The sequence below is a fragment of the Electrona antarctica genome, assembly GCF_951216825.1.
Source record: "Electrona antarctica genome assembly, chromosome: 7".
Lineage (NCBI taxonomy): Eukaryota > Metazoa > Chordata > Actinopteri > Myctophiformes > Myctophidae > Electrona > Electrona antarctica.
Window position 1 is genome coordinate 44,158,415 of NC_136812.1, and position 22,952 is coordinate 44,181,366.

The following is a 22,952-nucleotide window of genomic DNA, read 5'->3' on the forward strand; positions in this document are numbered from 1 at the left end:
GTGTTGGAATTCGGTGGCTTAAGGCAGAGAAGTAGTCATATCAGTTTGTTTTGGGAGTTCTGAAGCTTAAAATTAACTGCATCCTCCAGACGTTTCAAAATAATACCATTGTGTCAAAATGTGCACTATAGTTCGAGGATGAAAATGGCACAAGAACCATGAAGAGTCAACAGATAAAGAATGTCGTTGTGTACTTTGAGCAATGGGGATTCTGTGATATTCAGAGTTCTGAAACGGCACAGACATTTTTCAAATATATTTAAATAGGAGGAGACCTGTGAGAAGACTTTTTTTCAAAATGATCTAAATGCATGGCAGCTTGGAGATGTGGCTGAAATTGTTGTGGCCGATGGGGTCTAGGCCAGCTTTTTGAACCCACTAAAACGGGAAAGTCATTGTCATTGCCATTTGCCAGGCATCTGTTAGCGGTTAAGGCGCATACGGCTCTAATGGAGCCTTACAGCGAGTCACAGGTTTGATTCCCGAGCCTGATGACCTTTGCTGTGTGTGACTCCCTGTCTCTCTCTCCCTGTTTCCAGTCTCTATACTGTGTAATAGAGGCAGGGAAATAAGACTGTGTTGAGAGATTTGAGACTGGAGGTGAGATGAGGGATCTTATATTATTAATTTTATCAATGAAAAACTTCAGAAATGTCTCACATGTGTCTGTATCGGAAGCAGCAACGTATATTTGGGGGTATATGTAACCCCATGTGAAAATATTTTAATTATATTCAATTAGTTTATAATTCAGTTAGTTTATAAGCTTTTTCACGACCAGTTTTACTTTTTAGTTTAAGCATTTAAACATTGTGTCTGAAGCATGTTACCGGGCCTGTACTGCAGCTGAACAATTGCTGTACACAGTAATTGCACTGATCATAATGTTTCCCTTTGAACTTGCAATAATCCAAACGTACTGGGGAAGACATTCATTGGGACATGTTTGCAGGACTTGCAAGTCAAGTTAGGACATAATGACATTTTCCTGACACATACTGTATTTATCGGACCAACATTTTGACTGTAGCCTTCTTCATGGTCTCACCAACAGAATGTATACAGCCAACAATTTAAAAAAAACATGAATAAGTGCTGTAGGTTTGCAGAAATGTAATATGCCCACATTTGAGTTGAGCCAGAAGGCAAAGCTCTCTGTCTACCGAGCAATCTTCGTTCCTACTCTTACCTATGGTCATGAAGTGTGGGTCATGACTGAAAGAATAAGGTCGCGAATACAAGCAGACGAAATGAGTTTTCTTCGACGGGTGGCTGCCTTAGAGATAGGGTGAGAAGTTCAGTCACACGAGAGAGACTCGGAGTAGAACCGCTGCTCCTTCACCTGGAAAGGAGCCAGCTTAGGTGGTTCGGCATCTGGTTAGGATGCCTCTCGACGCACGTCCCACTGGGAGGAGACCCCGGGGCAGACCAAGGCGCAGTTGGAGGAAACACATCCCCCGGGAGGAAGTCACTAATGTTGCTCTGGAGAGGGAAGTCTGGAGCACTCTGGTGGAGCTGTTGCCCCCGCTGTTGCCCCTGTCAGTATCAGCCGAGCAAAGATTCACAATCCCTGATTGGCCGAGGCAGACACCGACATACACGGCCGAAAACAGTACTTGCGCCGCTCTGCTCGCGCAAGTAATAACTTTGGAGCAGCGGTGGCTCAGGGGTAGAGTGGCTGGATCGAAACCGCAAGGTTGCCAGTTCGAACCCGCGCTCCCCCAGAGTTAGTGTCGAAGTGTCCTTGAGCAAGACACTGAACCCCTAATTGCTCCTGATGTGCTGGTCGGTCCCTTGCATGGTTTCCCCTGCCATCGGTGTATGAATGTGTGCGTGAATGGGTGAATGTAATGAACAATCTATGTAAAGCCAAGGCGCTATATAAATGCACCATTTACCATTTTATTTTGGGGCAGGCCCGTCTAGAGTTTGAATGGACAGGTATCCATAGTCAAAAGGGAGACATCGAAGAGGAAGGATGGGTGAGGAATGGTCAATATATGGAATGTCAGAACAGGTCAGCTCCATAGATGGAGATCTGGTTTGAGGTTTGATGTCAGATGTAGAGTTGCTGGCCGGCTCCATATATGCAGATCTAGGTGATGATCCAGTCTTCTCCATGTATGGCTATCCAGGGTTTGATGGGGTCAGTTTCGTGATCTCCATATATGCAGACGGCCATATATGGACCGCGTCACGAGGCGTGATGGACTGACGGCCAATTATGGTGGCGTGACATGTCACGAGGCGTGATGGACTGACAACCATATATGGAGGCGTGACGGAGCGACGGACAAAAAATGCCACTCGGTGGCACGCTATGAGCTTGTAGATCTGCTAATAAAGGAAGTGTTCAAACGTATTTGCAACCTGGACATTGAGCTCTTCACAGACAAGTCAAGGGCCAGGTTAACCTAACCTTGACTGACTGTGACATTTCTCTTTAGATGTACTTTATGATACTAGAGCAAGGTACCATCGATGATGCTGATAATGGTCACGGATAACGGTCATGGATAGTTAATGAGAGATTTCAGCAGTTGCACAGTCAGCAACATTTTGCTATAAAAGACAACCCCTGAATGTTATCCGTACATTCCACCAACCATGAGGGCGATTGTCCTTGCCCTGACTGTAGCCCTTGTGGGTAAGTATATCTTTCTATATAATACCATTTAATCCATGTGTTTTTGCTCATTTTGTTGTTTGTTGCCATAGTAAAGGAGGGGGCACATAAGTAAATTGTGGCCATTTGCACAGAAAAGGGTTTAAAAGAGTTTAAAGATTTAGGAGTACAACTGATATCACACGTGTATTATTGAGGGGCGCTAGCCCCTCCTATATACAGGTTTAATGTTTGTTTTCAGATACCAACTCTATGTGTATTTTTACCAGATTATTGACAGTCTATTCTTAATTTGCAGCGGGTGCTCATATGAACTATGGTAAGTTTATACATGAACAGGACATTTGCACATTGTGAAAGCTAGATGTATATTTCTGACATTATTTTATTAATACATGATTTTTGAAACTACAATAACTCATGAATTAATTTTGAAATCCATTAATTTATGAATTAATTAATAAATTGTATAATGAATACAGAATACAGAAAACACATAAGGGAGCACACATAGGTCCTTTCGTGAAATAGACATTTCATAGACACAAGTTTTCTATACAATCTCTAGTCTATAACAGGGGTATAACACCAACTCTATATGTGTAGTTTTTTTTACATCAGATTATAGAGCGTCGCAGTCCCACCCCCTCGAGAGACCCGGAAAAGAATTCCCCGTTCATTTTCCTCATAGACTTTTCAAAAAGTATTTATTTAAAGGTTACGCTTACATTTACGTTTACGCTGCGGACAAAGCCAACTCGAGTTGTGACACATCATGACAATAAACACAATGTTTGGGCCAAACAAAGAATTAGAAAGAAGAAAAAAAACGGCACTTTTTTGTTGTTTTTATTCTTTGTAATTATTTGTTTGGTCCAAAATATTGTGTTTGTTGTCATGATTTGTCACAACTCGAGTTGGCTTTGTACGACGCTTATAAGGTCTTTAAATAAATACTTTTTGAAATGTCTATGGGAAAAATGCATTGGGAATTATTTCCTGGGCCTGGCGTCGTCATGAAAGGGGGCAGGACTGCGACGCTCTATTGACAATCAATTCTTATTTTGCAGCGGCCGCCCATATCCAATGGCACTATGGTAAGCGTATATGAACAGTAAATGTGCACATTGTGAAAGCTATTTAGCTATTTATTTGTGAAATGATTTTAACTTATTTTTTCATCTATCATCTTTTTAAACTACAATAACATATGTATTCATCTTTAAATTCATTGTTATCTCTACCAGGCCGAAGGCATGGGGAGAGAGTATGTTTTGCACTCCGTCCGTCTGTGTGTGTGTGTGTGTGTGTGTGTGTGTGTGTGTGTGTGTGTGTGTGTGTGTGTGTGTGTGTGTGTGTGTGTGTGTGTGTGTGTGTGTGTGTGTGTGTCCGTGTGTGTGTGTGTGTGTGTGTGTGTCCGTGTGTGTGTGTGTGTCCGTCCGTCATGTGTACAGATAATCTCCGACACCGTTAACCTGGTCGATGCCAAACTTTGCACACACACTCCCTAGATGCCAACGATGAATCTTGATGCTAAATTCTGCATAGATATCATGTGTTATAACTTCTTGTTTTAGAACCTGAGTTTGCAGCCGGTACCTATGTGTACCAGTATGAAGCCGAGATCTTGGGAGGTCTGCCTGAGAAAGGCCTGGCTAGAGCTGGAATCAAACTCGCAAGCACAGTTCTGATCAGCGAAATGAGCACAGGGATCTACATTATGAAGGTAAAGACTACAAATAGCTTTGAATGAAACTCAGCATGAATAAATTACATACAACTGATCTATAAAGTATTTATAAGTGGGTTATGGACAGGAATTCTAGACCCCTCTACATAAATGATTTGTAATTGAAAATTGGCTTTCCCCCCTCTAGATTGTGGATCCTCAAATCTTTCAGTACAGTGGCATCTGGCCAAAAGACGGCTTTGTACCTGCAACTAAGCTCCTTTCAGCCATGGCTGATCAGATCTCGATTCCCATCAAGTTTGAGTATGCAAATGGTATTGTGGGCAAGGTGTTTGCACCAGAAGGGGTCTCCACTACTGTGTTGAATACCTACAGAGGTATCCTGAACATCCTTCAGCTCAACATCAAGAAGACCCAGAATGTTTACGAGATGCAAGAGGTTCAAATAATTCCTATTCTATATGATTATATACCAAAAGGACAGGGTTGATAAGTGAACTCCCAAATAATTTCTGTTCTCTTTAATACTCCAGGTTGGAACCCAGGGTGTGTGTAAGACTCAATATGTCATTAGTGAAGACACCAGGGCTGAACGTATCTATGTGAACAAAATCAAGGACCTAAACCAATGCCAGGAGAGAATCATGAAAGACATCGGTTTGGCTTACACCAAGCACTGTGCTGAGTGCGAGTCTAGAACTGTAAGGGACATTTCTTTTAAACTATGCTTACATTTTCATGAACAGCATATGTTTAAACACGGCTGCTAACTGCTGCTGAGGTTAATTGTGAATTGTGTCTATGCAGTATGGAATGCTAATGAAGGGTGGTAATGTAATCAACTACGTCATGGAGCCAATGCGCACTGGTGCTCTGATACTGCAGGCAAAGGCCTATGAGCACATTGAGTTCTCACCTTTCAACATCATGAATGGTGCTGCCCAGATGGAGGCTAAGTATGTAGTTGACTTTTTTCTCTCTTTTTGAACAATACAAATGTATTATCTGTTGTTGTTCCATGCTGTTGTTGTTTCTCTGTGAATGTGCGCACGTGTTGTTTTTCCCTTCCGTGCGCATCACGGACAGGGAAATCATGGAGATGGGGTGTAAACCATAGAGTATATAAAGGATAGAGACTGAACTGGCGCGAAGCTCCGCCCCCCCAGCTATTCATGTCAGTGGAAGTTGCTCAGTGGCGTTTTGAAGCACCCGGAAGACTGCCGGAAGTCCCTCCTCCGGACCTCAACTTTGAGGTCCGGGGTGACGTATGCAACCCATAGAGTATATATATAATAGAGACTGAACTGGCGCGAAGCTCCGCCCCCCAGCTATTCATGTCAGTGGAAGTTGCTCAGTGGCGTTTTGAAGCACCCGGAAGACTGCCGGAAGTCCCTCCCCGGACCTCAACTTTGAGGTCCTGGGTGACGTAGGGCAACCGAGCGCTCAATGTTAAAGCCCAGCTGCACGGGGTTTCCCGGTCATGAATCCACGGGTCCGCCTGTAGTCCCTCCTCCTACCACTAGGACCTAGAGCTTCAACGTTGAATAGCCTCACTGGCCCCTTGATGCAACCGAGCGCTCAATGTTAAAGCCCAGCTGCACAGGGTTTCCCGGTCATGAATCCACGGGTCCGCCTGTAGTCCCTCCTCCTACCACTAGGACCCAGACCTTCAACGTTGAATAGCCTCACTGGCCCCTTGGTGTAAACCATAAACGCAGGGATAGTGTCGGTGATGTATCACGGCCATGGAGCCGGGCGTAGGCGGCGCTTCCGCATGCTCAGCATGCATCACGGTCTATGCCTTGCCGAACTGAACTGCGCACGAAATGTTCGCGCACAACTTGTTACCGGCTCAAATGTACAGTATATGACTCACAAAACAAAAGATCTTATTCCTGAAAACTTCTTCACAGACAACTTCTGAAGTTCCTTGAGATTGAGAAGACCATCGTGGTGGAGCCCATTAGGGCAGAGTATATCCACCGTGGATCTCTGCAGTATGAGTTTGCCACTGAGCTTTTACAGACACCCATCCAGCTGCTGAGGATCACCAACCCAGAGGCCCAGGTACTGAGAACCATTTTCTGCTCTGCAGATTATTTTCAACCTTTTCTTCTGGCAGACTCATAGAGTATATATATAATAGAGACTGAACTAGCGCGAAGCTCCGCCCCCCCAGCTATTCATGTCAGTGGAAGTTGCTCAGTGGCGTTTTGAAGCACCCGGAAGACTGCCGGAAGTCCCTCCCAGGACCTCAACTTTGAGGTCCTGAGTGACGTAGGGCAACCGAGCGCTCAACGTTAAAGCCCAGCTGCACGGGGTTTCCCGGTCATGAATCCACGGGTCCGCCTGTAGTCCCTCGTCCTACCACTAGGACCCAGAGCTTCAACGTTGGAAAGTCTGCCTGCCCCCTTGGGCAGACTGGCAAACACAATGTAAAATTGGAAGCATTGTTTGTTGAGGGGCGCTAGCCACTCCAATACATGGCTTTTGAGAATTTAATGTTTGTTTAAATGGTAAATTGTGCATATATAGCGCCTTTATCCAAGGCGCTTTACAGAGATTGTGCATTACATTCACCCATTCACGCATACATTCATACACCGATGGCGGCGGAAAACATGCAAGGCACCAACCAGTACATCAGGAGCAATTCAGTGTCTTGCTCAAGGACAATTCGACACTTACTCTGGGGGAGCCCGGGTGCGAACTGGCAACCTTGCGGTTGCCATCCGGCCACTCTACCCCTGATCCACCGCCGCCCCAGAGCACTTACTTAGAGCACTTATGAGTTATGATGTAAATCGTTTTCCAGCCAAGTCTATGGATTTTAATTTTAAGTTTGTTTAGGGCACCTATGACGTAAAACGTTTGCTATTATGGATTTTAATGTTTCTTAGGGCAATAAATGACAACGTAAGATGTCATGTGGCCGATATACATCTTTTGTCATTTTGCTTCATACAAGAAACAAGCCAGGATGGATAAAGGAAAGAAACAGTACTGTACTGCTTCACAGCTTCACAAGAAACAGTAAATTGAAACAGAGCTGCCACCTCAAGTCTATTGACCCCAGTGACATACAAATGCAAAGGGTGCCCCGCACACAAATGTGTGATTTCTTTTTCCTCTTCCTGACAGATTGTTGAGGTTCTGCACCATGTGGTGACCTATAATGATGTGGTGGTCCATGAAGATGCCCCCCTGAAGTTTATTGAACTCGTCCAGCTGCTGCGTGTGGCCAGATTTGAGATGATTGAGGATATCTGGACTCGGTTTAAAGTCAGGCCAGCTTACAGGTAGCGACAACAACATCTAAAAAATAAAGTAAGATTGATTATAAAAATGTCTAGAAAAGAAACAAGGATAGTTTCTTCATTTTCAGACAATGGATCCTGAGTGCTGTTCCTGCCATTGGAACTCATGCTGCTTTGAAGTTCATCAAGGAGAGGTTTATTGCCGATGACATCACTATTTTTGAGGCCAGTCAAGCTCTGCTGGCATCGGTGCACATGGTGACAGCTGACATGGAGGCCATCAAGCTCATGCAGGTACTATAGGTCAATCCTTAATGAGATTGTACAATTAAATTTCATTAAATATTTCATCACATTAATAACTAAGATGTTATAACAGTGCTTTCTCTTCACTCTCTTCAGCACCTGGCTTTTAACCCCAAGGTTAAGGAAGTCCCAGTTCTGCGTGAAATTGCCATGCTGGGCTATGGTACCATGGTTGCCAAATTCTGTGTTGAGAACCCAGAATGCCCAGCTGACCTAGTTAAGGTTGGCTTATGTAATTGTTATGTCCATAAAAACCGTAACTTCAGTTAATGAAAGTAACATTTTAATGGTAATATTATTGTTCTCCTGTGCCTTCCATAGCCAATCCATGACCTTGTCGCAGATGCTGTAATCGCCAGGGGTAAAATTGAGGAACTAGTACTTGCCCTTAAAGTTCTGGGTAATGCCGGTCATCCCGCCAGTCTTAAACCAATCACGAAGCTTCTCCCTGGATTTGGCTCTGCTGCTGCCTCTCTGCCCATGAGAGTCCACGTCGATGCAGTCCTGGCTCTAAGAAATATTGCAAAGAAGGACCCCAAGATGGTAAGAACAAAGCTCCTCCGTCTGTCTCCTCCTTGCCAACAGTTTTAACATGCCCCATTCAATTCAAATTTGTTCATGATTTTTGAGTGGTGCAAACCACTCCAACAACCAGCTTTGTCTGTATGTACCTGTGTATGTGTGTACCTGTATGTGGCCCCACGCATGGTGAGCATGGTTGCTATGGTTAGTGTGTGACGTCACTGCACCACTCAGTTCACACGGGTGTGATTTTTATCTTTGTGATTTAGGTCCAGCAAGTGGCTATTCAGCTGTTCATGGACAGGGCTCTGCAACCGGAGGTCCGCATGGTTGCTGCTATTGTCCTGTTTGAGACTAAGCTCCCCATGGGCCTGGTGATCACACTTGGTAAAGCCATTGCGATTGAAAGTAACCTGCAAGTTGCTAGTTTGGTCTACTCTTATATGAAGGCCATGACCAGGAGCACAGCACCTGACTTTGCTCAAGTGTAAGAATCCTAACAGTAATCACTTGTTTCCCTTGTTATTTTAAAAGGATGGTATCTCATAAATGTTTATCTCCCGATTTCAGTGCTGCTGCCTGTAATGTTGCTGTGAAGTTCCTCAGCCCCAAGTTGGAGAGAATGAGTTACCACTACAGCAGAGCCATCCATTATGATGCCTATTACAGTACGAGCATTAACAGTTCATTAATTTACCATTAGTTATTACACTCATTGATTGATTGAAATCTTTATTTCACAGTATGCAGAATGGGTACAAGTTAAAGCACAAGTTAATACAAAAACTGTTACTTTGTGGATGAACCATGATAAAGCACTACACTTGTTTACAACAGGGTCCACCTTTTTCAATTCACTTCTATAAAAAAAACAGGAAATCATCATATAAAGAAAGTAAAAAGGGAAAAACATGTATGGGGAGAAAGGGGTGGGGGAAAACATCAGACATCTGATGATTTTGTCGTTTTCAGATCCATGGATGATGGGTGCTGCTGCCACTGCTTTCTACATCAATGATGCAGCAACACTTTTGCCAAGAGCTGTTGTGGCCAAAGCCCGCACTTACCTGGCTGGAGCATATGCTGATGTTCTTGAGGTAAAAGATAGCCCTCCTTTCCTTGCATGTTAAGGTTTATGCAGGGCTCAGATCCATAAACTTCATGTGTCACCTTGTTTGACTTTACCATAATGGTATGATGCAGCTACAACTTTATTATCTCATTTCCGACAAGGACTCTGATGTTACAATCTTTTCTCTTCATCGTTTTAGATAGACTTCTCTCTATTTGTTGGGTACTTTACTGACAAATGTCCCCTAGTGCTCTATTCTAGCCTGGATTGGTCCGATGAGCTTAAAAGCACACTTGTCGAAGAAGCTTGGCTTGGCTTCAAAACCAAATTTACATCAGTACTGAACAACATGGCTCCTTTGAGAACCACCAGGGGCAAAACCCGCTCGGAATCATGGATGAATTCGGACATACTGGCTGCAATGAAAGCCAGAGACAAAAAATGCTCTGAATTTCTAAAGCCCCCCCCCCCCCCCCGTTTGCAATATTGAATTATTAGGTTTAGCTATTTGCTACGTACCTTGCTTTTGAAGTATGGTAAAATCTTCTATCTATAAAGGAAATACAGTCCCATCGTTTTAGAAGTGCCCAGGATCCACTTGTAGTTTCTCAAAGAAAAATAAGTCATGGATATCAGATGAAAAAATATATATATTAATTTTCCTTGTCCATCGGTTTCATTTATTTGGTTTTCCTTACGTATTTGGTTGTCCTTATGGTTTTGTTTTTTCTTTGTATCCATTTTTCGATCACACAGTTCTAGTTTATGAGTTTCATTTCCGTTGATCTCCTCTAGTTTTTGTATTCCCATATTCTTGAGATTTTTGTTACGCATAACCAACCGTTCCTTTCGTCTTTCATCCGTTTCTTTTGTTCGGATATTTCGAAGTCGTCTGTTTCTCTTAAGTTTTTTATTTTCTTGAATTTCAAGTGGTATTTTACTCATATCCTTTTTAACGTATGAATTCCGTCTTTTTGAAAGCTGTTCCTTTCGGTTCCCATCGGTTTCATTTATTCGGTTTTTATTATGTTTTTCTTGGTTTTGCTTTTTATTTCTATCCTCTAGTTTTTTTTATTCGCATATGCTCATATGTCTATGTATATATGTAATTTGTGAGTTGATTAGTGGTATACTGTGGTTACTCGGGTGGTTTTATGCGTATGTCCCTTTAATCCACCCGACACTGAAACATATCATCATTACGTCACCATCATAAACCAATTATACCCTGGCATTGGTACATATCTTCATCACGTCATGGGACATACGCTTCGTAGCATGACGGAAAACATACCTGCACGGTCTGCTTCCGTATGTCCCGTGCCAGCATATGACGTCATATCATATGCTGCTAAGGGACATTGGTACATATCTTCATCACGTCATGGGACATACGCTTCGTAGCATGACGGAAAACATACCTGCACGGTCTGCTTCCGTATGTCCCGTGCCAGCATATGACGTCATATCATATGCTGCTAAGGGACATACGCATCGTAGCACCTGACTAACAAGTAAGACGCGCGAACGCGGGAAGCGAACGCAGCTCGTAAATTGCAAAAACAACAATTAGAATAAATTACGTAATTTTTTAAGGTTTTTTTTAAGTTACGTTTTTTTTTAAGTTAAGTTTTTTTTAAGTTTTTCCTTTTAAAGTTTTTCCTTTTTAAGTTTTTTTTTTTTTTTTAAGTTAAGTTTTTTTTAAGTTAAGTTTTTTTTAAGTTTTTCCTTTTAAAGTTTTTCCTTTTTAAGTTTTTTTTTTAAGTTAAGTTTTTTTTAAGTTTTTCCTTTTTAAGTTTTTTTTTTTAAGTTAATTTTTTTTTAAGTTACGTTTTTTTTAAGTTTTTCCTTTTAAAGTTTTTCCTTTTTAAGTTTTTTTTTTAAGTTAAGTTTTTTTTTAAGTTAAGTTTTTTTTAAGTTAAGTTTTGTGTGTGTGCGTGCGTGCGTGCGTGCGTGCGTGCGTGCGTGCGTGCGTGTGTGCGCATGTGTGTGTGTGTTTTTGTGTGTGATACAGATGCGCCCTCTGGTGGTGGGCGGGTGGTGTTACAGCGTGACACACAGACACACAGACACACAGACAGGATCTGCTGGGTCTCATAGTAAATGCTCACTGCGTTCGCAATAACATTACTTGCACGCTCTGCTTGCGCAAGTAATTATTTTTCTCTTAATTTTTCTTTTATTAGGTGGGAGTAAGAACTGAAGGAATTCAGGAGGCTATTCTGAAAATGCCTCAGCTTCCTGAAGATGCTGACAGAATTACAAAGATGAGGAACGTTATCAGGACTGTGAGTAGGAATGACATATCATTATTACATTCTCTCTTTAAAGAACTGTATGTGATCACAGAACAATTTCATTACAAAATCTGGACTAACTCAGGTTTACTGTCATCATACCTCAGCTTAATGAATGGAGAGCTCATCCTTCAAGCCAGCCTCTGGCCTCTGTGTATGTCAAATTCTTCGGACAGGAAATTGCATTTGCTAACGTGGACAAAGCCATCGTCGACCAGGTTATTGAGGTACTGAATGTTGTACAGTTACATTAACTTGTTTATAATCAATAATCATTTAACTCTGAATTTTAACGTTGCATGTCATCATGTTATTGTGCATGTTTTCCTACAGCTTGCCACTGGTCCTATGATTAAGGCTGAGGGAAGGAGGGCATTTGATGCTCTGCTGGCTGGTATTGAATTCCATTACACTAAACCCATACTTGTCGCTGAGGTACGTCGTATCTTCCCCACTACCATTGGTCTGCCTATGGAGCTGAGTTTCTATACCGCTGCTGTGGCTAATGCTGCTGTTGAGCGTAAGTTAATATTAGCTCAAGCCTAATAGAAACCTAGGTGCTTTGACCTTTTAAACTTGACTGAAGATAATCTTTCAACTTCAGTCCGTGCAACTGTGACACCACCTCCCTCTGACGGCTTCCATCCTTCCATGCTTCTTAATGCTGACATTGAGATGACGGCTGCGATGACTCCAAGGTGAAACAAATGGCAACTCGTTCTTTAATTATTAAAGTATCAATTGTGCTATTATTATGTTTTATTTGTGATTAACTTTCATCCATTGATGTGAAATAAACCTGGCATTGACTTTAAGTTCACATTTTCTTTGCCTTTCAGTGTTTCCATACATACATATGCAGTTATGGGAGTGAATACTGCTTTAATCCAGGCTGCTTTGGTATCAAGAGCCAGAGTCCACACCATTTTACCTGGTTTTTTACCAAAGATAGAAGCAAGAGCTGACTTGAAAAATGGAAACTTCAAGATTCAGGTTTCACCTGTTCACAGCTGGAATAAGATTGCAGTAGCAGTGTACGTATAATTTTCACCAAACAAATTGTACGATTCACCATTTATCTTATACATTAAATTAATTCCGTTTCCACCTTCCACTGCAGTGTTGAGACTCTTGCTATTGCAAGAAATGTGGAAGATATTGCAGCTGCAATAATCACACCAATGGTCCCAGCTGCAGTTGTAAGAGACATTTCCAGGGAGTCTTTCACTTCTGCTGCATCCTCTATGGTACGTGGTTTGGTGCATTTTATTCCTGGCCTTATTTTCCATATAAAGTGCTATACAATACTAAGTAATTTATTGTCTTGGTTTTGTGATTAGGGACGGTCGTTATCTAAGTAGGGATACCCCTGGAGTAAATTATGTGCCCTGATATAAAATACCATGCCCCTTCCTTACAGTTATTATTATTAATTACCTGTGTTTGCTGTTGTCCTGCTGTCACTTCTCTCATTGCAGGGTGTCTAGCCTGGCTATAGTAGCATATAGTATGTTTTTCTCAAAAAGTCCACATTATCAGCTCCTTCAACTCTCTCTTTTTCTGAGTAATTGTTGCAATGTGCTTCATTTATTTTTTAAGTTGCATTCTCCAGTATTCATTTCACCTCGCATGTGTTTTCTTTTTTTTCTTCCAGAAAAGACACGTGATTTGAACCAATCAGAACTAACTATGATAACTGACAGTCTGACAGCCAACCAGAAACATGTTTTAAATGTAATTCTCGTCGTAGCCCGCCTACTGTATTCGGTAATATTAAAAACCGGATCTCCAACTACAAAGTGAACTGAGCGAGCCTATAGAGTTATGAGTCCCAGCCATAGTATTAAAAGGATAGAGACTGAACCGGAGCAATAGCCCCGCCCCCCCGCTATTCATTTCAGTGGAAGTTGCTCAGTGGCGTTTTGGAGCACCCGGAAGAACCGTCTACTTCCACATTTTTCCGATTTGGTGTCCAAAATGCGGAAGTGCAAACGAGCGCTCAATGTTAAAGCCCAGATGCACAGGGTTTCCTCGTCATAACTCCACGGGTCCGCCTGCAGTTCCCGCTCTTACCACTAGGGCCGAGCGCCTCAACGTTGGAGAGCCTCACTGGGGGCTTGGTTGCAGCGAGTCCAGGCCACAGGGCCAGGCAGTCTTGTTTGTTGCACATTGCGTGGTGGAGTGGACAAAACTTCTCCGTAAATTAACACCGAAGACCGAACGTATGGATTAACCTGACTGACTGACTGACACTGGATTGCTTGATTGATTGATTGATTGATTGAAAGATGTATTAACAGATTGGAGAATTACAGTACATTTCAAGCACAACTCAATACAAAACTGTCAGCTGGACGACACCATAAAGCATTACACTTGTTTACAACTAGAATTTCGCGGGCCTTCGGCCCGCTCATCCCAGAGTTGCGTTGCCCCGCGTTGCGATACAGAAGTCCACAGATACAGAAGTGCACAGTGACACGCGTTGTATGCAGCTGTTTTGTGTTGCAGCGCGCGTGTAGTGTTGTTGTAGTTATCCATATATGCGCCTCGGTTCGTCCCGTTTGTTCCACGCCAGGTGTCGACGCAGTCGTTGGCGCAAATTTCTTATTATTTTAACTGTGTATGTAATCGCGGCTAGTAGCACACATTTTTTTTTAGGAGCACGAAGAAAAGTTATCAAATAATGTGTTTGAGGGCCCTCCTATATACAGCTTTAGTCCCCACACGTCTCAATATTTGCCATTGACAAAGAACAGAGAAATTAGGTCGAAATGCCGCTAAATATGACGTAAATTAAAATGTATTATATATATATTTTTTGTAAATACTTTACTTATAAAAAAACCTGGCAACCCGCACCCCGCGGTCATTTTCCGCTAACCGGAGCGGTGGTCCCTAGCCTGCTGGAGGGGTTCACATCATCCCATGCACCCTCGAGAGGAAAAAGAAGGAAAATAAATGCAGCCTTGAGCCTACCTACCAATGTGGTGTTGTGGAGCTTGATCACCTCCTCCTCCTCCTTTTCTCCCCAAATTGCCAATCCCAATAAATGCAAAAGTTGCCTAGTGTGAATACTTCCACAGCCTAATTACTAAAGGATAAAGTATCAGTCTTCTCCGAAATCGGTCAATGTTTGTCAACTCAGCACGTGTTGACAACGCATAGTAAACAGAAGCCGTGTGTGTGTCACACCAAAAGTGGTGACCTATAGAATCCTGTACATAGAAGCATCACGCAATCGTCTCCCTCCCTGTGTGGGTCACGTGGTGGGCTTTGAGCAAATGGGAGAGGGAATGTAGTGTTGCCAGGTCCGCGTATTGTAAGCGAGTGGTAGTGTGTGTAAGTAGCGTGTTGAATGGCATTTTTTCTGTGCTTGTTTTCATAGACGTGGCAACAAATTAGGCGGGGGTGTCGGTGCTTGTGGCGTGTTTGTGTTTATTACTGATATTGATATTGTTTGCGAGTGTGGACGGGAGCCGGCTGTAGTGGCAGTGCGATGACAATTTTTACGCGGGTGGTGTTGAGTGTGGCCGTGCGGCGCGACATGAGGAGATAGGGAACGAACGACGCGGAGGGTAAGTGTGTGACGTGTTAGTGTGTTGTTGCAGTGTGTGTTGCAGCGTGTTGCAGCGTGTCAGTGACGTAGTAGCTGGTGACTTTCTTTTCGTGGTTTGGGCACAGCTTTTGGGCACACCTTTTCAAATGTATAATAGATAGGGTCCACCATGTTCAATTCATCATAACATTTAGAGACGTACAAATATACACTTCTATATAGCCACAAACAGAAAATCATCATAGAGGAGGTAAAAAGGAAAGAAAAAACATATACAGTGAGGGGGAAAAGGGGTGGGTGGAAAAATCTGATTTTACGGGTGCAAGTTTCGAATTGCAGCCGTCCGTAGGTGCCCTTTGAGAGCGGTTTTGAAGGATTCAAGGGATTTGCATGTCTTAATGACAGTTGGTAGGACGTTCCACATTTTGGTGTCATAGGAGCGAAAATAATTTAGTCCCTTGTTTGTGCCGAATCTGTGTTGCACATGGTGTTGTGATCTCTAAAAGGACCCTCGGTCTGGCTCTGACAGGCTGGCAGTGTGTGCTAGGCTGGGTGGTGTGTGACGGTCCAGTTGAAGTACCTCTGTTGGTACGGAGACGGGCCCGGGAGAACGAAAGTAATGAGACACTGAGGCAGTATCACACTATCGGTTCACAACGTTTATTACACACACAGGGAATATTTATAGTGCTGGATCGTAGAAATGAGACAGCAAGATATGAAGATATGCGACATAGGAACGTGGCATGATGATGTGCAAGGTTGACCTCACAATGTAGGCTACAAGGCTAACCTTACTGTCGGCATACCAGGCGGACCTTATTGGTGCCACCTAACAGGATTCCTCACATATCTAGAAAGTACCATGCACAGAGAAACATATCGCTATCAAGCAAAATGCAAGCTGTACTGTACACTGTATCTCAAGTTCAGTACACAGACTTACTTAGCAGTACATGGCATGATTCATAACACATGGTTTGTTGAACTCCCTAAATCATTCAATTCAAAACAATTCAGAAGCACTTTATTAGAAAGCGCAACTGAATAACACTTGTGTGTATGTTAATCTGACTTTAGTAGATTATGTTTTCTTCTTAGACATCACATATGCGTGGTACACTGGCAAGTTATGGGATTTTGACAGCTACCGTCCCCTTTTCTTAATGGCCCACTTTCACCCCTGCGTGACCGAATGCATGGATTACGCTGACCGCGCTGACCGAGCAATGTGAGTGAGTGACTGAGAATCACTATAACGCGCTGTCATGTGTCATTCTTCCACGACCCCAAAAACGAAACAAATTGCACCCGATCCCGTATCAGTTCGGTACAGGGCGCGTCATTTAGTTTACAATTACGGAACGATCCTGTTACGGGATGGTTGGTCGTTGGTAATTAACCCTATTACATAATTTGATAGCCCACCCATTGAAGTTAAAGCAGCTCAAGCATTGGCTTTTAAAAAACCACAGTGTCTACACACACCTATACAACAATGGACCGTAGCCTATATATGCATTCCTAATTACATATATGCTATTGACACTCGGCAGCTTTGTAAAGCTTAATTGTAGTAGGTGTGAAGTGTTGTGTGTACGCACAGTGAAACTGTCCAACAGCGAGGATGTTGGGAATGGGAAGTAGCCTACCAAGTGAAAGCAACAGAGGGGTATCATTAACCAAAGTTGTACTTGAATTCAGAAAAGCTGTATAGTAAAATATATAGGCCTATAAAAACACAGCCTATTGGTATTATCAAAATTGGATCACCCTCCCTTGGACTCCAAGTAAAATTAGCTCACCCTCCCTCTGACTAAAATTAGAAAGGCATCACCCTCCCCTATTTTACTCCAGCCCCCCTTTTCCTAAATTTCGACTGGTCCCTTATGAGATTGTATTTTCTGTTTTTCTAGTCAAGGTCATCTGAAATCATTCCTGTTGATCTGCCAGCCGACATTGCCCAGAAGATGAAAGCCATGAAGGTCTTCTTTAAAAAGAGAATGTGTGCTGCATCCGAGACCTTTGGAATCAAGGCCTGTGCTAATGTTGAGTCTCACAATGCTGCCATCATGCTGCCAGACAGCGCACTCTACACTCTGATTGGAAAACATGAAGTCTTTGTTGATGTTGGTCCAGGCAAGTAAAGTACATGACATCATCTTATTGAGTAACAGAGGTCGTTAAGAATAATAAGTAATTTCTTGTTCTGTTTTGATGCAGCTGCTGGACCAGTCAAGGCAGTCATTGAGATGATTGAGGTTGAGGTTCAGATTGGAGAAAAGGCAGCTGAGAAGATTCTCAAAGTGATCAACATGAGCGAGGAGGAGGAAATCCAAGAGGACAAGAATGTCCTCCTGAAGCTCAAGAAGATCTTGGTTCCTGGAGGAGTTTCTAGGCCTCCTAGGAGTTCAGGGCCTTCATCATCATCCTCCAGCAGCCGCTCCAGCTCTCGTTCTAGTGTTAGTTCCAAGTCTTCATCCAGCAGTCGCTCTTCCAAATCCAGTTCCTCCAGCTCCCGCGTCTCAAGGGTAATGCTCAAAGCCATCTTGAAGGTCTTCTTTTCTCTTGGGCAAATTTCGGACAGTGAGTTGATCTGTTGTTTTTGTCATTACAACAGGAGGTGTATGACATTGAGTTTAAAAAGAAGCACATTCACCAGGTAATTATCTAACAGCTGTCTAAAGAATGGTTCATCATCAAGCTATCATGTTCTGTTTTGACAGACATCATATGTGCCTTTTTTGTTTGCAGCATGCAGTTTCCACTGCTAGGGTTTCCACCATGAGCAGTGCCTCTAGCTTTGAGGCCATCTATAAAAAGGTGGGGCATTTTCAATCAAAATATTCAAAGAAACATTTTGATAAGAATCAAAGGTGTTGAAGACCTTTTTAACAACTTGCAATAACGTAATTTCCATCTTCAGGACAAATATCTTGTCACTCCTGCCGTGACTATCCTCATCCGTGCGGTGAGAGTTGACCAGAAGATTCAAGGATACCAGATTGTAGCTTACATCGACAGAGCTACTTCCAGATTGCAGATTATCTCCACAAACCTTGCTGAAAATGACAACTTGAGATTCTGTGCTGATGGCGTGGTGCTAAGCTGCCACAAACTCATGGTCAGTCTTGCATCTCAGACTCCAATATAATTTGACTTCAACTTAGTTGGCATGTGTTTCAAATGGGCTTCCCATATGATTCTCTTAGGCTCGGATTTCCTGGGGTAAGGAGTGCATGCAGTATGAGACTCAGATAATAGCTGAAACTGGTCTTGTTGGCCCAGACCCTGCTTTCCGCATGAAGTATACATGGGGAAGGCTTCCATCAAATTGGCAATGCTTTGCAAAGTGGTAAAGCCCACAAATCACAATATCACTTTCAAACCTTGTTTCGATGTACACTTAAATAAAATCAACTGTATCTGTATGCAATGTTCATCAAATATGAATGTCTCCTTAGGATCTCTGAATACATTCCAAACATTGCCCCAGAACTTGGTGCAAGCTTGGCAAAAGAAAAGAATGCTCCCAAACAGATCACACTGACTGTGGCTGTTGCCTCTGAGAGAACCCTGAATGTTGTGCTGAAAACACCAAAGGTACACTTTTATTCCTCAATCGAATTCTTTCTTGTTTAGTTAGCTTTGCATAGCCTATACCATTTTATCTTTTACATTATTAATCATGGCTGGTGTTTTCAATTTCAACAGAGGATCATGTACAAACTGGGATGTCATCTCCCTTTTTATCTGCCCATTGGACACACAGCCGCTGAGTTGGATGCCTATCAGGACAGCCTGCTTGACAAGATCTCCTACATGATTAATAAGGCTCACGCAGGTAAAACTATTGTACTGAAAACAATGCTTTTCTCCTTGGACTGCCACCACAATAGCAGCTTTTCAGTGCCTTCTGCCAGCTCTATTCATATTTTTAATTCATAATTTTAATGCCAATAGAAAAATCTGTGATATTCACACTATATCTCATTTTAGCACGGCAATCCTATAGTATTAGAGACCCAGTCCTGATGGTGGCGGTAACTTCACCATTATGCCGATTTTGACCGATTAGAGCGAATCTGGCGATGTCATTTCTGGTTAAACGGATCACAACATCCACTAACTTTCTGCACTGTGTTACACAGTGATCTGTCCCTGATGCTAAGCGATCATCGTTTATTTTAATAACTAAGTCAAATTAAGCTCTAATCAAGCCCCGAATATCGCATTTTACGCAGCTATGCACATAAAGACCGCGCGTGTGCGTGAGCGACCGTGCACGCGAGGATTTCGGACAGTTTTAGGTAGATTACATCGGCCGTTAGCCAAAATAGCCAAATGTTGCTACATGATGCTACATTAAGCCCCCGATTATAGGGAATAAAACAAATCCGTCAACGGTAGGTTTGCATTAATTGATTCAATCCGTCAAATCCGTCAACGGTAGGTCAAGGGTTAATAGCTGAATGTTAAAACAAATTAACTAAAAATATTCTGGTTCTTTTTATTCTAGTTGAGTGCTCCATGGTTGGTGACCAACTGATCACGTTCAACAAAAAGATCTACACGAATGTGATGCCCACATGTTGCCCGGTGGTTCTGGTTCAGGATTGCACAGAGGAGCTCAAGTTCATGGTTCTACTGAAGAAAAATCATACACTTCAACAAAACGAGATCAACGTAAAAATTGCTGACATGTAAGTAAATGTCTAAGATTTCTAAAGAAGGAAACCAAAAATGTATTAAAAAAATGGTTTTAGGAGATTTGGCAGTTCATTAATTTCTGAACTCTCTTTCAACAGCGATGTTGAACTAGTCCCCAAGAACAATGATGTTGTTGTGAAGGTGAATGGAATGGAAGTTCCCATCAGCAACCTCCCATACCAGAATCCCACAGGTCTCATTAATCTGTCAATCTGAAATTATTCACATTGTTAGCAGACAAATATACTACTGTACATAATTTGTTCTTGTAACAATTACAGCCAAAATCCAGATCAAACGAAGAGGTGACGGTATCTCTCTCCATGCACCAAGCCTGGGTCTTCAGGAGGTCTACTTTGATAGGAACACATGGAAGGTGACACATTTATAATGGAACTATCGTGACTCACTAACTCTCTAATTTATAAATAATGATTCTTAACAACGTTGTCCTAAAAAGACTAAACTCTATGTCCATAAACCACAAAGGCTTTCTTTGTTCTCAGGTTAAAGTGGTGGACTGGATGAAGGGAAGGACCTGTGGAATCTGCGGTAAGGCTGATGGGGAAGTCAGACAAGAGTACAGCACCCCCAGCGGACGTCTGACCAAGAGCTCAGTCAGCTTCGCCCATCAATGGGTGCTTTCTTCTCAGAGCTGCCGTGACACTACTGGTAAAATATGTTTCCTTCACATGAACATTGGCAACACAGCATCAAAAGTTGCTATTCATCTAATTTAGATCATTGAGAAAGTATTGAGTCTTTAAACGTGAGTATTATTCTAGAGTCTGGAATAATACTCACGTTTAAAGACTCAATACTAGAATCTAGACCAACTATAATGACTATGGTCGTCTTGAAACAAACAAAGTACAAGCAACATAGTAAAAAAAAACTGGACTCAACCCAGATCATTTAGTGCGATTAGAGTGCAACAATATTGCTAAATGGTCAAGTTTGAGGGTTCAAGTGGTTAACATTTGTATAATAACTCACAGTTTCAGGTGAGTTGACCTACAAATACATATTATATATGTACTACTACTACTACTACTACTACTACTACTACTATATATGTGTCATTCCATGAAAACGTGCCATTTTGTGTCCTTCAGAACAAAACAATTAAATAGACAAAATAATTTATTTTCATAATATAAGAACAATAAAGTTTTAGTTTCATTGTTTTAGAAGGTAATTTAAACACAAAAAGCATGGCCTCAAATGTATGCATAAATCCCTCTGTATGATTGTTCAACTATATTGAGCCCATTTTGTAATGATCTATATTTCATATAAAGCCTCAATTGTGTTTTAACACGAAGCCCGCCGTTCACGTAGATCCAGTAAATAAGCTTTAGTCTGTCCCCCGCCGATCCCTTACGTGATAAGGGTTTTTATATTATTTATTTTTTTATGATTTGTACTTTATTAATACTATTAGTACTATTACTATTACTATTAGTACTATTAATTTTCTTTTGTATATAAGACATTGACATAGACATAGACAAAACACAATCAAAGAAATGCATAACAAAACAAACACATAACAAAACAAAACAAAACAATATAACAGAGATGCACAGAAATATCCCGCAGTTCACCCCAGCCCCAATTCCAGACATATTCCTTCAGTGTATTTTTCCAAAGTTGCAGCCCGTTCAGAGCTCACTCAGAGCCAGAAACTAATCAGAGTCCTGATACGTGCATATGGTAAAAGCCCCATTTTAAGTCATAAGCAAAGGGTCTTTATATTATTTCATCTATGTTTTGATCGGATCGAGTCGATAGCCGAGTGCCGTTATATAACATCCCAGTATAAAGTGTGACAATGGACCGCGCCATTTTAAGTTGCACGCGCATCTACGTGTGTTCTATGTGCTGCTTTTAATGGACTTTATCTCCAAATCGGCACAATGAATGTAGTTTCTGGTCAAAACAAGGTTTTTCAACGGCCGACAGCCGGCGCTGTGATACTCGCGGTCGGGTTTTTACGTCATCGTAACATCCGGATATTTAAGGATATTTGGCTCTTCAAAATAAGGAGAAAAACCTTGGCAATGCGCGATCCCGGTGAGGATTGTGTTGACACTTGAAAAGGTTTTCTTTTTAATTTGTTTAAAATTGTGAAAAAAGAAGAACTGTTCAAAGAAAACACCCCTTTGCAGAGATAATGAATGTTCCAAAATGTGATGATGACACTTTCTGGAAAGGATTTCATATCAAACATCCATAAAAATCTAATTTTAATTATCTTGATTCCATTCACCTAAAAAAATCTAATAATTGTGGCACGGCTCATGTTTCTGACAGGTACAGATCTACAATTCTACATACATTTTTTTTAAATGGTATTTTAAAAATCAAACACAGAAAATGGAAAATGGCACATTTTCGTAGAATGACCCATGTGTTCACCGTATACTTTTCCAGAATGTTTCATGAAGCTTGAATCTGTCAAGCTGGAGAAGCAAATCAGGGTTCATGGCCAGATGTCCAAATGTTACTCTGTTGAACCTGTGCTGCGTTGTCTGCCTGGTTGTGCCCCTGTGAAGACCACTCCTGTCACTGTCGGCTTCCACTGCGTACCAAATGGTGAGTCTACAAAACAAACATACACTTTCACCTTAAAATATTATAGAAAAATAATAGTAACATGACATAACACTTTGCTGTCTTCCTCGTTGCAGATTCCAGCATGAATCTTTCGGAGGGTCTCGCCAACATCTATGAGAAGAGTGTGGACGTGAGGGAGACCACAGAGGCGCATGTGGCCTGCCACTGTACTCCTCAGTGTGCTTAATCTCACGCATTCTGTCACATTCTGTTTTGTTTGTTATTTCACCAATATTACTTAAACTGTTATTATAAATAAAGATCATGAAGCATTGCAACATATATTGTGTGAAT

At 42.0% G+C, this 22,952-nt stretch overlaps 1 protein-coding gene across 1 annotated transcript; it reads left to right on the plus strand.

Moving 5' to 3' along the window:
- The first annotated feature begins 2,617 nt into the window (after positions 1-2,617).
- On the plus strand, positions 2,618-22,925 carry LOC306926269 (vitellogenin-like). Its single transcript, XM_079505536.1, has 35 exons — positions 2,618-2,647; positions 2,925-2,945; positions 3,697-3,723; positions 4,204-4,352; positions 4,504-4,755; positions 4,850-5,017; positions 5,124-5,272; positions 6,230-6,383; positions 7,458-7,615; positions 7,702-7,867; positions 7,976-8,101; positions 8,201-8,422; positions 8,671-8,888; positions 8,972-9,069; positions 9,374-9,498; positions 11,660-11,761; positions 11,878-11,997; positions 12,104-12,290; positions 12,375-12,468; positions 12,610-12,804; positions 12,891-13,017; positions 17,246-17,468; positions 17,553-17,860; positions 17,950-17,991; positions 18,084-18,152; positions 18,256-18,453; positions 18,542-18,684; positions 18,794-18,932; positions 19,044-19,173; positions 19,849-20,032; positions 20,138-20,232; positions 20,321-20,415; positions 20,546-20,711; positions 22,476-22,637; positions 22,733-22,925. The coding sequence occupies exons 2-35, from the start codon at positions 2,936-2,938 to the stop codon at positions 22,843-22,845; spliced, it is 4,914 nt and encodes a 1,637-aa protein (XP_079361662.1). The 5' UTR covers positions 2,618-2,647; positions 2,925-2,935; the 3' UTR covers positions 22,846-22,925.
- Positions 22,926-22,952: the final 27 nt, after the last annotated feature.

Coding starts and splice junctions, on each gene's coding strand:
- LOC306926269 (XM_079505536.1), top strand. Junction 12,805..12,890: donor AATAAGATTGCAGTAGCAGT/GTACGTATAATT, acceptor CTTCCACTGCAG/TGTTGAGACTCTTGCTATTG. Junction 20,416..20,545: donor TTGATAGGAACACATGGAAG/GTGACACATTTA, acceptor CTTTGTTCTCAG/GTTAAAGTGGTGGACTGGAT.